The sequence below is a fragment of the Acinonyx jubatus genome, chromosome E4 (genome assembly GCF_027475565.1).
Source record: "Acinonyx jubatus isolate Ajub_Pintada_27869175 chromosome E4, VMU_Ajub_asm_v1.0, whole genome shotgun sequence".
Taxonomy (NCBI): Eukaryota; Metazoa; Chordata; class Mammalia; order Carnivora; family Felidae; genus Acinonyx; species Acinonyx jubatus.
The window spans coordinates 28,889,949-28,904,921 of NC_069395.1; the positions used below are offsets into that span (position 1 = coordinate 28,889,949).

General features: G+C 53.6%; 1 protein-coding gene across 1 annotated transcript in view; it reads right to left on the reverse strand.

Moving 5' to 3' along the window:
- Positions 1-3,090: 3,090 nt before the first annotated feature.
- The window catches only part of IGFN1 (immunoglobulin like and fibronectin type III domain containing 1), a 32,829-nt gene continuing 20,946 nt past the window's right edge, over positions 3,091-14,973 (reverse strand). Inside the window, exons 16-25 of the mRNA XM_027074657.2 lie at positions 14,634-14,936; positions 13,817-14,116; positions 13,168-13,341; positions 12,009-12,137; positions 9,654-9,956; positions 8,575-8,663; positions 6,646-6,841; positions 5,610-5,909; positions 4,537-4,863; positions 3,091-3,640 (exon numbers count right to left, since the gene is read on the reverse strand). Of these exons, the coding sequence (XP_026930458.1) occupies positions 3,627-3,640; positions 4,537-4,863; positions 5,610-5,909; positions 6,646-6,841; positions 8,575-8,663; positions 9,654-9,956; positions 12,009-12,137; positions 13,168-13,341; positions 13,817-14,116; positions 14,634-14,936 (2,135 nt within the window). The 3' untranslated portion in view covers positions 3,091-3,626. The remainder of the gene's footprint in view (positions 3,641-4,536; positions 4,864-5,609; positions 5,910-6,645; positions 6,842-8,574; positions 8,664-9,653; positions 9,957-12,008; positions 12,138-13,167; positions 13,342-13,816; positions 14,117-14,633; positions 14,937-14,973) is intronic.

Sequence of the window (14,973 nt, forward strand, 5' to 3'; positions counted from 1 at the left end):
AAGAAAAGAGCACGTTAAATCCAAAGTGAGCCAAAGAAAGGAAATAACAAAGATAAGAGCAGAAATCAATGAAATTGAAAACAGAAAAATAACAGAAAATCAATGAAACCAAAAACTGGCTCTTTGTAACGATCAATAAAATGAATAAACCTACAGCCAAACTGATTAAGAACGAAAAGGAGAAGACACAAATTATCAATATTAAGAATGAAAGAGGGGGCGCCTCTGTGGCTCAGTCAGTTGAGAGTCTGACTTCAGCTCAGGTCATGATCTCACAGTTCGTGGGTTCAAGCCCCACATTAGGCTCTGCGCTGACAGCTCAGAGCCTGGAGCCTGCTTCGGATTCTGTGTCTCTGTCTCTCTCTGCCCCTCCCCACTCGTGCTCTGTTTCTCAAGAATAAATAAAACATTAAAAAATTAAAAAAAGAAGAATGAAAGAGAAGATATCACTAGAGATCTTACAGCCAGTAGAAAGGACAATAAGTGAATATTACAAACAACTTTATGCTGATAAATTCAATAATCTGGATGAAACGGATAAGTTCTTTGAAAGTCATAAATAACCAAACATTCAAGACGACACTGATAGTCTGGATAGCCCTATATGCCTATTAAAGAAATTAAATTTGCGGTTAAATCCTTCCCATAGAGAAAACTCTAGGTCCGGTGGCTTTATTGGTAAGTTCTGCCAAAAACTTAAAGAAGATACTGTATCAATTCTATACAAACTTTCCCAGAAAACAGAAAAGAAGTAAGTAAGACAGATTCCAAAAACAGACCTACACATATACGGTCAATTGATTTTCAGTGAAGGTTCCAGCTAATTCAATGGGGGGAAAGGATAATCTCTTTTTAAAAATGGTGCTAGGCCAACTGGATAATGAAAAAAGAAAGAAAGCAAGTTTTGGCTATTACCTCACACCACATAGAAAACTTAACTCAAAAGGGATAGATCTAAAAGTGAGAATTAAAACCCTAAAACTTGGAGAAGAAAACAGGAGAAAATCCTTGGGGCCTTGGGTTAGGAATTATTGTTCTTCATTTACAAGTGAGGAAGCAGGCAAAGACAGGATAAGGAACTGCTGAGGCCACATAACTAGTTAGGTGGCAGAACTAGTCTTCAAACCCTAACATTCATGCTCACATGGAATGTACTTGACTGGCAAGGGCTTGGGGGCTTTGTGTGGAAATGAATGAAAATGTCCATGATCTTTCCCTTCTCCTTCACGTTCTGTCCTGGTCATAGAAGTGTGCAACTCCCTCCCAGGCACACGTGACGTCACTTGCCCTGGACGTGAGCACTGGTGTCCCCACCGTCAAAACAGACCCCTGCTTTCCACGGTCCTGGGCTGAGTTGTTCACACTGAACCGCCTGCAGTCCTTGAACCCAGCCTGTGCTTTCCCACCTCCAAGCCTGCGCTAATCATGTTCTCATCTCTGCAAGCCCACTTCCTGCTTATCTGCCGAGAAGGTTTCCACCTCCTTTAGAAAGCCCTCCTTGATGCTCTCAGCCTGCAGCTCTCCCCTCCTCTGAGCTCCTCAGGACTTTCTTGGTGCCTTTGTTAGTCTTCTCTCCCTTCCAGAAGGTAGGTGTCTTGAGGGCGGGTCCCATGTCTGAGTCACCTTTGTACCTCCCTGCACAGCACCTGCTCTGGGCCGTCAAATGGATGAATGTATCTTGAGAAGCTATCACAAGTTGGGGTCTTTTGTTTTTGTATCTCCTTGGAAGGTCAGGCCCCAGCTCCACCCTTAGGAATGCGGAAAGGACTCTTCTTCCATCCTTGCTATGTGAGCCTTTGTTCAGAGCCAGGCAGGCCGCGGGCACTGGGTCATCCCTTCTGTGGGAACCCCCCTCTTCTCCCTATTGCTGACACTGCGGTCTGAGCTGAAGCCCTGCCCTCCCCACACGGTAGCCTAAAAAGCACTCAGGCGAACAGTTCATACAGGCTGAAGTGTTCAGCCACTGCCTCGTAGTTTCCAAGAACTTCTTTCTTTGCCTGTGGCCCCAGGTTGGCCTGCCGTGGTAGCAAGGCAAAGACGGCAAGAGAAAACCCAAGGAAAACGGCTCTTGTGGGTTTCCCTGGTGGGGGCAGGAGTGAACCACGGCTTATACAAAGTCATCTAGTCCGTCCCCCTGCCTCTGGGGGCCTCTATTGGGCTATTTGGAGTGGACAATTATTTCTCGAATCCAGAAAGCTTTCCCCGGGTCACATATTCCCACATCTCGGAAAGGAGTTTTTGACATCCACCCTCCTTCATCCCTCCGTGGGGCTTGTGCGCCTTCCTTCCTGCATCTGACTGCAGTTGGGTGTGAGGGGAGGCCAGGAAGACGGAAGCCTGGATCCGGGCAGAGGGAGTGAAGAGCAGACTATGTCAGGCCACTGGCCGGGCCTCGGAGCTGGCACCCTGGGACAGAGTGGGGCTCAGGCTTCCCGGGGCCCCCTCCTTCCTTCTCGTCCCTGGGAACCCTGGAGTATTTCATGGGAGCCCAGGAGGCGCAGAGGCCACGCCTTGGGGACGGAGGGGCACCTTCCGGTGGGAGGTCACATAGAGGTCCTTCCCTGGAAAGGGAGGCGTCCCAGCCTGTCTGTGACACAGGGACTGTGGAGAAGGCGAGGAGGGGCCCACACAGCTCTGGATGAGAGCCAAATCCCCATGCACTTGACGGTCTCTCTCAGCACCTTCTCACGGGGCCCACAGGTCACAACCTTGAGTAGGATTTTCCCCAACCCAGACTCTTTCTGGTGCCGGGGAGGGACAGGCAAAGGGCAGTCCTGGGTAACACTGGCTCCGTGACCCCTACACTATAACACCCAGGAAAGCCCTTGCTCTGCCGCTCACAGGAGTTTTGCCAAACAGAGGAGCGTGGGAGGTCTCTCTACTGTGCAGACCCAACAAGTCTTCTCCGCTTTCCTGCCCCGGGAAGCCACTGCTCACAGGCCTGGGCTGCAGAAGGAGGCCAGTCCTCACCCAATTTTTCCCTTGAGCCAGAACCCACCCGTCCTCCCAGCTGGAGCCTGGAATGAAGGCTCTGCATTGGGAACCTTTCCTCCACCACACCACCCCCAAGTTAACTTGCAAATGATAGGCTTGTATTAGCTTAATGTTTTAATGATGAAAGGCACAGAAGGCACTCCCTCCACACATACCCTGGACACCCTGGCCCTCACCCAGGTCCTCTGACCTCCTCATTCTTCCCTCTGGTGTCCACAGCAGGCCCAGCTCTTCCTGCTCTCCCTCTAGGAACCCAGCTCGGGAAAACAAGGACTTGGCCTCCATGTTGCAGACAGGTTCTCTCTGGATTCCCCCAAAGTAGAAAAGAAAGAAGCCCACGTAATGAGGGCGGAGGAGGTTCCCTGTCATCTGTTCAGGCACTTGGCTTGGGGTTGAGAGGCTGGATGCCCCCGCTTCTTCTCTTTCTTCCCCAAGGACTCCATGCCCTTCTGGTGGAACATCCCCAGGAAGGCCCTCACTCTGTCTCCCTGGAGCTCTGGGCACTACCAGTGTGCTCCATCCTTTAGGACTGGCTCTCTGGGCCAGTGTGGGCATCAAGAGGGAAGTTTCAGGAATCTGTCACCATCCGATGGCTGTGGGGCCAGACAGGGCCATCCCAGGGCGAGGTGGGGCTAGGAGCTAGATTCTGCAAGACAAAGCACACCAGAATATTCTGGCTGGTCCCGAAGGAGCAGCTGCCACTTCCCCTCCCACCCCTCTTACATGGTGAAGGTCACACAGAACAGGGTCAGGCCCAGGGGCTCTGCTGTCAGGGGCCATGGGTTCAAATGCAGAGACACCGCGTGCTCTCCGAGCTTGGGCAAACTCCCTCCCTGGCAACCATCTCCAAACACCTTTTTGAAAACAGTCTTTTCAGGACTAGGTGTGTGCACACGCTGGGGCGCTTTGAGAGTGGCTTCCCGAGGGCCTTGGCATAAATGCCACAGAGACAAAAGACACGCTGGTTCGGGGCTGAAAGGGGCATTTTTGCCCAAAGGTTGATTCTGAAGAGTGAAAAATGTGTAGGAGTTACTTCCCACCCCCCCCTTCTTCAAAATAGAAGATGTTTAAGTACTATTAAGGAAAAATGGTTTCTTATTAACATATATTATTTGCTTTACTGAAAAGGAGACTACTGATAAGGAAATCAGTGGGGCTTTTTGGACTTAACGTCTGTATCTGGGCAAATTTATGAAGGTGCAACACAGAAGGCAGAAGAAGCCTCCTTAGCTCTCAGCTTGAGATGTGTTGCAAGGCCATACTGGGAAGCTTGGGTGGGTGGCACATAGTCCCCTAAGCCAAGAGTTGGTTGTCAAGGATCTAAGACAATACCTCATTTTGCAGATGGGCAAATCAAGGCCCTGGATGGCAAGAGATGGCCAGCTTAGGTAACAGAGATCCTGGAGAGCCAAGGCGGTTGGAAGAACCTGGTATCCTGACCTGCAGCCCCATTACTCTTGAGGCGACAGGTGGGCTCCCTGCTCTGACTCTCCTTCCCTTCCCCCTTGCCAGCTTGGCCTTCTGCCAGGGCGGGACGTTTACCTATGACAATGAGGGTGGCGGTGCTGACAGCCTGGCCCAGCGTGTTCTCAGCCACTGCCTTGTACTGGCCGCTGTCCTTGGGGGAGACACTGGGGATGATGAGGGAGCACACGCCCAGCACATCAGTGCTATATACTTCCGGGTTTCCTGCCAGGCTCTGGTTGTCCTTGAACCAGGTGACGCTGGGCCGGGGCCAGCCCTGCACGGCACAGCTCATGCAGCACTCACAGCCCTCAGGCAGCAGGTGGGTCCGCAGGCCCACCAGGAACCGGGGCTTCTGGCTCAGGTCAGGCTCCCGGTAGCTGGGAGCCTTCACCGTGAACCTGTCTGTGGCAGAAACCAGGGCAAGAGAGAGAGAGAGAGAGAGAGAAAGGTCAGCAAGCAAGGAAGGGCTGGCTGAGGCATGAGTCACATGGAATGCAGGCATTTCCTCGGTCCTTCTGCTACATCTTACCTGCAAATTTGGCCCCCACGGCTTGATTCACTTTTTTATCTTTTCCTTACAATACCTTTTGGATTTTTTTTTTCAACTATAAGCTAATACACATTCACTGTGGACAAACTAGAATGTATAGAAAGTCAAAAAGGGAAAGAATAAAAACCATGCATAATTTCACTGCCTATCAACGACCAGGGCTAACATTTTGGTGTGGAATCTTCCAGACATTTTTTTGTGTGTGTGTTTTAGAAATATGGAATCATGCATTCGATTTCATAATCTGCTTTTTCTAGTAACTACTTTGAAGGCCCACATTTCGTTAACTCTAAAACATACTTGGTTTTCAGAGAAACATTAACCTCTCTTTGCTGTATTGCCTGCAGCTGATTTGTGATCCCGCCCAAAGGCTTCCTGGACACGTGGACACCCACGGCCCTCTGTTCTCTCTGGACCCACCCTGAGTCAAGGACACAGAGGCCCGTAGGCTGAGCGAGGTTCAGAGGTGGTGAGGTGGGGAGTGGGGGAGGCAGGGAGGCGGGGATGAGGGCGGGGCGGCCAGAGATACATTGAGCAGAGCTCCGCCACCACTGCCCGGGTTGCCCCCCAGTGGCAGCCCGCATCCCCGAGAGCTCACCTCGCTGCCGCTGGATGCACCAGGGCTGACTGGTGTCTGAGGGCTGGCTGGCCCCCAGCTCGTTCTTGGCCACCACCCGGAAGTGGTACTCGTGGCCGGGGAGCACACCCAGGAGGGTGAAGTGGTTGGTGTGCACGTGGTCGGCCACCTGGCGCCAGGACCCATGGGCCGAGGAGCGTGTCAGCACCTCGTAGTGCAGGGGGACATCCCCGGCCTCATCTGGAGAAGGTTCCCACTCAGCCGTCACTGTCCCAGGCACGTTCTCCTGCAGGCGGATGGGCCCGGGAGCCTTCGGGCATGCTGCTCAAGAAAGCAAAGGGAGCTGAGTTCCGGGGGTACTGAGCAGGGGTCCCCAGGGCTTCTGCACGGCCCTCCCGGAGGTCCCCATGTCTTCCGAGGTCCTGGGAGTGCAGTCTTGCCATGCAGGCAGCTAGAGCCAGAGAGAGAGCTCAGCTGGGGGGTCTGCAGCTATCCCTAGAGAGTAGAAAACCTTTCCAACAAGAATTACTTGAATTCACTCTGGTTTATAAGTCAAATGACACAGGACAGTGGAGGGGCTTCCACAAGACCAAGTTGCAGAGCCCCCATCATTAGCTGTAGGTCACTTCTGTGTTCTAGAAGCTTCTCCAGGGTGGGTGGGGGCTATGTGGGAGTCCCAGTGGGGAGGGCAACGTTTATCGTGTACAAGGACCACAGACAATCCTTCCAAGGCTCATTCAGTTGAGGTAATGATAATGACTATCTTTGCTCACTGACCCCAAATGAAGAATAACAAGTCCAGTGAAGCTGTGGCTTGACTGTCCCTAAGTTCCTGGGGCAGGACAATGGACCCGCACCCCACACCCCACTCCAGACTCTCCTTCTGCCTTTTCTCCTTTCTTCGAGCTCTTAGGAATGGCTGGTGGTGTGGTCACCTTGGATTCCCTGGCATGGTAGACGAGCTGAGACTAGGCTAGATGGAGAGGTCCATGCCTTGGGGAGTGGCAAGCCAGTGTCGGCAGACCTGTTTCCGTTGGCCTGCCTAGGCCTGCCTCACCTGCCACCCTGAGGGGGAAGCTGTAGGTAGCCTCCTTGCCCTCCAAGCTCCTCAGCATCACAGTGTAGAGGCCACTGTCTGAGAGGCTGGCCACAGGAATCAGGAGCTGGGTGAGGCCATCCTTGGTGAAGGTCACATTTCTTTTAGGCAAGGGCAAGCCATCCTTCAGCCAGGTCACCTCAGGCATGGGGGCAGCCTGGGAAATGAGAGGAAAGAAAAGTAAGTAGGGGAGGTTTTGTGGGGGTGATGGTATTTAAGCTGGGCCTAAGGGGAGAAGAGCATTCTCGGAGGGGAAATGTCTGGGCAGAATCACAGAGGTGGGAAATGCCTCTTTAGGGAGGGGCTGGTCGAGAGGGAATGATACAGGATGGTATGGTAGGGGGCGGTGGGATAGTGAGGAAGCAGGACAGGGAGAGTAAGGCAAACCCCCAGCTCCTCGAGAGATCCTCTGGTATTGTACTCACTGGGCATCAGAGTCAAATGGGCATTCCAACAGTAATGAACCTCACGGGATTGTTCTGAGGATTGGAGAAGTTAGTAACACGTGGAAAGCATAGAGAAGAGGGCCAAGGAACACTCAGTGTTAAACACTCAGTGTGTGTTAGGTATTTTTGTCACCACCGTTGTCCTTATTATGGTCTAATTGTTAAGGACATGTAATTTAAATTTTTTTTTAATGTTTTATTTATTTTTGAGACAGAGAGAGACAGAGCATGAGCAGGGGAGGGGCAGAGAGAGAGAGGGAGACACAGAATCCGAAGCAGGCTCCAGGCTCTGAGCGGTCAGCACAGAGCCTGACGCGGGGCTCGAACTCACGAACCGTGAGATCATGACCTGAGCCGAAGTCGGACGCTTAACCGACTGAGCCACCCAGGTGCCCCAAGGACATGTAATTTAGAGTTATGTCTGGGTTTGAGTCTGGCTCTGACGCCTATGAGTTCCCACACAGATGATGTTGGTGACAATGATGATTCTTTCTAAAGGCTTTTCAAATTTAATTAGAGAGAGAGAAAGTGCAAGTGGGAGAGGGGGAGAGAAAGGGGGAGGGGCCAGGGGAGAGAGAGAGAGAGAGAGAGAGAGAGAGAGAGAGAATCCCAAGTAGGCTCCACACTAACAGTGTGGAGCCCAACACGGGGCTAGAACGCATGAACCAAAGATCATGACCTGAGTCGATATTGGATGCTTAACCGACTGAGCCACCCAGGCGCCCCGACAATGATGATCTTAATAGTAATCATCATCATCATCGTAATTACTGATGGATAACACACACTGGGCACTTGCTATATGCCAGGTACTGCACATGCTTTCCATGTATTAATTCCTTGAATCCTCAGAAAAATCCTTTGAGATAAGTTACTATTATCCCCATTTGACAGATGAGGAATTTGGAACACAGAGAGGTTAAGATATTTGTCCAAAGTCAAACGGCTAGTGAGTAATGATGCTAGAACCTGACCCCAGGCAATCTGGGCTTCCAGCCACCACACGTTACTGCTACATTACACATACAGAGACAGGTGGTGTTGGTTGGGGATCATCCCGAGTCAAATGCAGGTCATGTGCTTGTACAATACTCATTCTAAGGTCAAAATGGATTATCCATCCTGCAGGCCCCTGAATTCCCAGGCTAAGTAAGGAGAGGTGGAGGAAAGTGGGCACCATAGCTTAGAGGTGCAGTGACAGAAGCTACCACTAGAGGGACTTGTAGACAAGAGCAGAGTGGCCACCCAGTGGCCAGGTGAGGGGCTGTGCCTTCAGGGAGGACCCTCTTCCTTCCTCACTTCTGGCCTGATTTCCAGCACAAGCCCTGACCACTGGCTGGGGACCAAAAAGGAGGGCGGTGGGGAAGAGAACCACAGGGCTGAATCCGGCTCTATTGGCTGCTCTGGGCTCCCTTCTTCCCCACTCCCCATTAGATATACTCACTTCAAAGGAAACAGGCACACGAATGGTGTCCCCAGCTCTGACCATCAGCAGGTCCTCTGTGCTGGAATCCATGAGGAACTTGGGACAGACTGGAACACACAATATAGCTCGTCACCTCCCTCCACACTTGGGCCCCAGCTCCAGGTCTCCAACAAGGCAGAGCTGGAGGGGGAAGTCTGGGCCTGACTAATTGGTGCAGAGATCTATGGTGGCAGGGGAGGCTCTGGAGGAAATGGATAGGGAGCTGGGAGGAGGATCCCGGGGGCAGGGGGAGCCGCAGGAGGTGGTGGGGAGCTGCGAAAGGGAAGCCATCGGGGAGAGGGTGAGGGTTAGGCCGGAACAGAGGGGGACAGTGAAAAGGTAATCCAACTCTTGTTTTGCAGAGGAGATAGATGAACACTGATCTGAGCTAGGAAGTGACCACACCAAGCCGGGACCACACCAAGCCGGAGGCGGAACCAGGACAAGGTTCCAGGATTCTGGACTCTGGGTACACGTGCTATTCATTGTACTTGTCTTCCTTATGGTTACTATGACAACTAGGGCCTGCTGGGATGGCCCAGGTCAGCTTGGGTCAAAGACGAGTCAGCTGTTTCCAGGGGTTAAATCCAAAGGAAAAGATCCACATTTGGGTTACAGGGAGCTGTGTGTCTTCTACTCTGAGCACAAACTGTGGGTGCTTAGTAGCACTTGAGTAGCACTTATGCCTTCTCAGGTCATGCTTGGGAAGCAGCAAAGAATCCTGGAGAGAGCCTGGACTTTGGAGTCAGAGTCACCTGGTTTAAATCCTGGCTATGCCACATACCAGTGGTATGACCCAGGGCCAAGGGCCTCTGACCTCAGGTTCCCTATCTGTAAATTGGGGGCAAAAATACGAACCCTGTAGGGTTTTTAGGAGTTGTAATGAGAAAACATTTCTGGACGGGCCTGCCTGGTCCAGTGCCAGGCTCATAATAGGTGCTTGATAAATGGCCCTTCATGAAACTGGGGAAGGGGATCCTGGCTCGGCAAGTGCACGGACGCTGCTCAGAGGCCCTCTCAGGAAGGGGGCACAGGAAGAGCAAGGAGGTGGCACTCACCAGTAACAGGCATGGCTTGCACTAATGCATCCAGAGCAGTGGGCTGGCCGTGGCCCCCGTCGTTAACTGCTGTCACCCTCATGAAGTAGCCCTCTTGGGGCCGAAGCCCTTTGACTGTGAAGGTGGTGACCGGCACGGTGCCCGTATGGCATGGGCTCCATTGCAGACTGTCTGAGCCACGCAGCTCCACCACATATCCCTGGGCTTCGTCCCCATCCTGAGCATCCGGCTGGGCCCAGCTCAAGGTGATGCTGGTGTTCGACGTATCTGTGACTTGGAGGTCCCTCACGGGCCCTGGAGGTCCTGGCCAGGTACCACGGGAATGTCAGGAACGGCATCACCCTCTCTTGAGGGAGGCCACTCAGTGTGGATATTCATTAGTTTTCATGGGGGAGGCTGGGTATCTCTTTCACTTAAGGATTCTGCCCCTAGACTTCCCTAGAGCAGGTACCTGGAACCACACCCTTACTCTATCCTATACTCTGCCTCAGCTACGCACCACAGATCCCAGGTCACCTGCTCCAGAAAGCTTTCCCCACCTCAGTCCACTCATTCAGCCACCTGCCAACCCACTTCCCCTAACTGCCCTTCTGTATTTCCTGGAATGGGGTATTTTCGTTGATGACCTCTTGGGCTCCAAGATCCCCGAAGGCTAGAATTCTATCTTTTGGTTCTGAGCTCTAAGTTAGTCAAGACCGCCTTTTGGGCACTCAGTCCATACTTACTCTTCACCTGTTAAATGGGAAGGATAATAACAGGCCCTACGCACCCACAGGGGTTGTGACGTGTGTAAAGAAAGGGCTCTGTGAATTGCACAGCAGTCTCTCAGGCCTGGTTGCCCACTGGAATCATGTAGGGGGAGCCTTACAAACACTGATGCCTAGATCCCACCCCCAGAAACGTGCATTTCATTAGTCTGGGGTGCAGCCCAGGCAGTAGGATTTTTAAGAGGTGTCCACGTGTTTCTAAATCTGGGCTAGGGCAGTGCTTCTCAAACTTGAATTTGTTTACAAACTGCCTGGGGATTTGGTTAAGACTACAGATCCTAATTCGGCAGCCTGGGTGAGGGCTGAGATTCTGCATTCCTAGCAAGTCCCCAGGTAATGCTGCTGGTCCATGGACCATGCTTAGTAGCAAGGGTCTAGGACAGGTAGGGACTGGGGTGGCTAATGTGGGGCGCTGCTTACGCTGCTTGCTGTCTCCATTCCCTATTAGCGATGAGAGAGGGAGAGAGATTGATAAACTAGGACGGGGTTGGTCCACTTGCAAGGGATAAAATCTTCCCCCTCTCATCCCCTCCACTCCACACTCTGCCCTTTCTAGGACTAAAACTTAGATGCCACTGGGTCCATTCAACTTGTACAACGTTCTGTTCCTGCTGGGTTCGTTGCAACAGACCTGACACCCACCGTGTGTGCCCTGTGGGGATACAAAAGTACTCTCAAGGTGTGGACCACCTGGCCAACCCAGGAGGTGCCAGAAATGTGCCGCTCCCTCCATGGCTTGTCATTAGCAGACTCATAAGGGGATAAGAGGCTCATAAGAGGTATACAGAGGAGCGTCTTCCAAGTTGTATGTCTTGGGGTGAGGTTTTGGATAGGTGTTTTGTGGAAAAGGTATTCTCTCCTCAAATTTGGGAAATCTGGCTCAAACTAGAACAGGACTCTTTCCTGTAGGACTTGGAAATATCAGAGGCTAGATGTTATAAATATCTGTTGTGGTGGTGGTGGTGGTGGTTGTTGTTATGCACATCTTTGATCACAGAACTTTTTGGCTGTCTGTGTTGTTCTCAACATCATGATGCTCTGACATCTCTCTGTGCATGGAGGTCTGAAATCACAGACAGGGAAATGCTGTTCGAGGCTGAATGTTTCTCAAGGGCAGAGACCAGGATTTATTTACCTAGTTGCAGGCACAGTGTTAGCCACCTTGAAAGGCAAATATCTGCTGTTTGGAGAGTCAATGGTGAGGTTCCACTGTGACCTCCCACCTGCCCCACAGAGATGACGACCCTTCACTGGGGTGGGCGGACAGTTATAGGACTGGAATGAGTCCTTGAGAGCTGACCTGCTCAGAACCTGAAGAGTGAGCAAAGTGATCTTAGGAAGGGCTTCTTCTAATCCCCACTGCCTGGCCCCTGGGCCTGTCTTATCTCAACTTGGGGGCTTATGTCTCCCCCAGGCCCCTAAAATATGCCTCACCCCAGAGGCCTTCTGACCTTTGTCTTCCAGCCTTCCTGACCATTTCCTTCAGGACTGGCCCTGACCTACGTCCCCAGTCCTGTCCCGCGGGCTTCAGAGCTGTCCCCTGCGCCTCACCACCACCACCCCCAACCTGGGTTGGTGCTCTACTTACTCATGGGGTCCCGAGCAAAGACAGCATCTGATGGGGGTCCAGGCTCTCCGGGGCCAGAGGGAGCCACAGCCGTGACCCGGAACTGATATTGACAGCCCTGCCGCATGTCCACCACGGTCCACTTCCTGCCTGTGAGAAGCCAACCCCACATTAGTCCCACCGTGACAGCACCAGGTGATGGGGACACAGATGGCACCACCAAGCTCTGGAAAAGACCAAACCTAGGGTGCTAACACCTTCCTCCTCTCCAGGCAGCCAGCTACCGGTGACTCGGTTCTCTCCAAGGTGAAAACAACACTGCTCAGGATGTCAGAGGCCCTAATCCTTGTCTGGTTCTGTCACTAACCTGCTGGTGGTCTCGGACAAGTGCCTTAATCTCTCTGCTTCTCTCTGCTTTACAGAGTTATAAGAGTTGTTATAAATATATATATTTATAAATAAGACAGAATGACTAAATAGGGAAGTTGGAAGAATGCCCTTAGTTCCAAACCCTTTTTCCAGAGATGAGGAAACTGAGGCCCTGAGAGGCCTCTGCTCCTAAGTGGCACAGCCCTGGCTAGAAGCCTGGTCTCCTGACAACCCGCCTCGAACCTGGTCTTTCTCCTGCAAACTTGGTTTGGACTTTTCTGAGTTCTTTCTGATCTCAGAAAGCAGTTTCTTGGAAACCGTAGGGAAGTTAATGGGATAGGGGACACTTCTCCCCATCTTATGGATGAGGAAAGTAAGATCTAGAGAAAAGAGTGCATTGCCCGAGGTCCAGGCCCGAAGGAAAGGGGTTAGTGCTAGCAGCTCCATCTCTGGCTTCCACCCTGAGACTTCTGGAACCCTCTCCAGGGTTTCCTAACCTTGGCACTATTGGCATTTGTAGCCAAATAGTTCTTTGGGGGCATGGGGATGGGGAGAGGGGTGTGGCCCTGTGTATTGTAGGATGTTTAGCAACGTCTCTGGCCTCTACCCCCCACCTTCTCACACTTCAGTTATGACAACCCCAAATTGCCAGACAATTGCCAAATGCCCGCAGGGGGCGAGACCACCCCAAGTGAGACCCACTGTACTAACGGGATCGGGCACGATGGTGCCACAGGACCCTGGAGCCCGGAGGTCACGTAGGGAAGCTTTGGGCCAGGATAACTCAGAGCGCCCATTCTGGCCCACTCACCAGGCACGGGCTGTGCATTTACTGCTGTCCAGGTGTTACTCCCCTTCTTGCGCTTCTCGATCAGGTAGCCCAGGATGTGGGCACTGCCGGGGCCCCTAGGTGCCGTCCATGTCAGTGTGATGCCCTGGCTGGAGGCCGACTGGATGGCTGGGGTGGAAGGGGGCCCGGGAAGAGCTGGGGGCAGAGAAGGTGCAGATCAGCCCAGCGGCTGAGGAAAGGTGCCAGCTCACAGTGAGGTCCTGGGGGCCACACTCTGCTCTTTCCTAGGGAGCATCAGGGGGCTGAGCCAGCCTGCCCTAGGATACTGTTCTGGCTGTGGCCTGGGAGCCTAGAGGCTGCCCTGAGGCCCCTCAGCTTCAAGTTCCCTCCAGATGGAGGGCATCTGCTGGAGAATGGCGCTTGCCCCACCCATGCTCCTGAGAACGCGGGCTCTGCTTGTCCACCCCTACTCCCAGAGAGCCAGGGCCACGAGAAGACCCCATGAATCTTGCTTCCTGATCGCCCGCCAGATCCCCAAGGAAGCTGACGTAAGGAGTCTCCACAGTGCTCTAGAAGGGCCCCAAGACCCCCGGTGTCCCTCAGTGTCTGGGGCAGCCCCGCCTACTCTCTGGGCACAGCGGAGAGCCCGGGAGTGTTAGAGCCCTCTTACCCTCGGGAGCCACCAGCACCTCTGTGGACTCCAGGGCCTCCCCGGGCCCCTCAGAGGTCACAGCCCGCACTCGGAAGGTGTATTTCTTGCCCTGCTCCACGTGGGTATCGGTGAAGGTGGTGGTGCCTGCGGGGGGCTCGCCCACCTTCAGCCAAGTGCTTCTGCCAGCCTGCCGCCTCTCCACCACGTAGTGCTCCAAGGCCCGGCCCCCGTCGTCCTGGGGGGGCCGCCAGTGGAGGCAGACACCAGCTCCCTGGCAGTCCTGTGCCTCCAGGGGACCTTGTGGGGGCTGGGGCTTGTCTGGGGTCCCACCGAGAGGAGCAGGAAGAGAAAGGGGGGTCAAAGGAGCTGGAGGGGAGTGGCGCTAGACTGCCCCCCTCATCAGCGGATAAGCCTGCAGTGGGGTAGAATGTCCAGAGGGCCTTGGGCATTACCTGGAGGTGTCCCCGGTCTCCACCCCCAACACACACACACAGACCCACAGGGGTGACGTGGAACGTGCCACCGTGGCTGCCCCTGCTCCGCGCTAACTTGCTGCCACCACTCAAGGCCGGGTGCGTTAGCTCCCGGGGCCGGGCGCATTCTCCCGGAGAAGCACAACCAGAGGGAGCCCAGCCCTGTATTTATCTAAACTGCTTCTTCCTGACCAGTCTGAGAGGGGGAGAAAGGACAAGGTGGAGAAGGTCTGGATCTTAAACAGCATGCAAATGAGGATCTGAGCCCGGGGACCGCACTCTGGGCCTGCTCCTCCTGGCAGGGAGGTTCCAGAAGCCCAGGACCCTCAGGCCTTGGCTGGGGAGAAGGCTGGGGCTGGCACCTATAACTTGCAGGGTGAGCTCGGCCTGGACGGAGCCTCCCTTGCTCCTCAGCGTCACGCTGTACTGGCCACGGTCCTTCCTGCCAGCGCTAGGGAGGCACAGCCGAGTGAAGCCGTCCCCCAGGGCCACCTGGACCCCCCGGCTGCTGCCGCTGCCCACCAGCTCAGCTCCGTCCTTCTTCCAGGCAGCCTGAACTGGGAGGTGGCTCTGGAAGGGGATCTTCACTGTCACCGGCTTCCCAGCCTTGACCACCAGGGGCTCTCTCAGTTTCTCTGTCACATCTGGAGCGATGACGGGGCGATCTAGAGACACAACGGGGCAAGGGCGTCAAACGGCAGC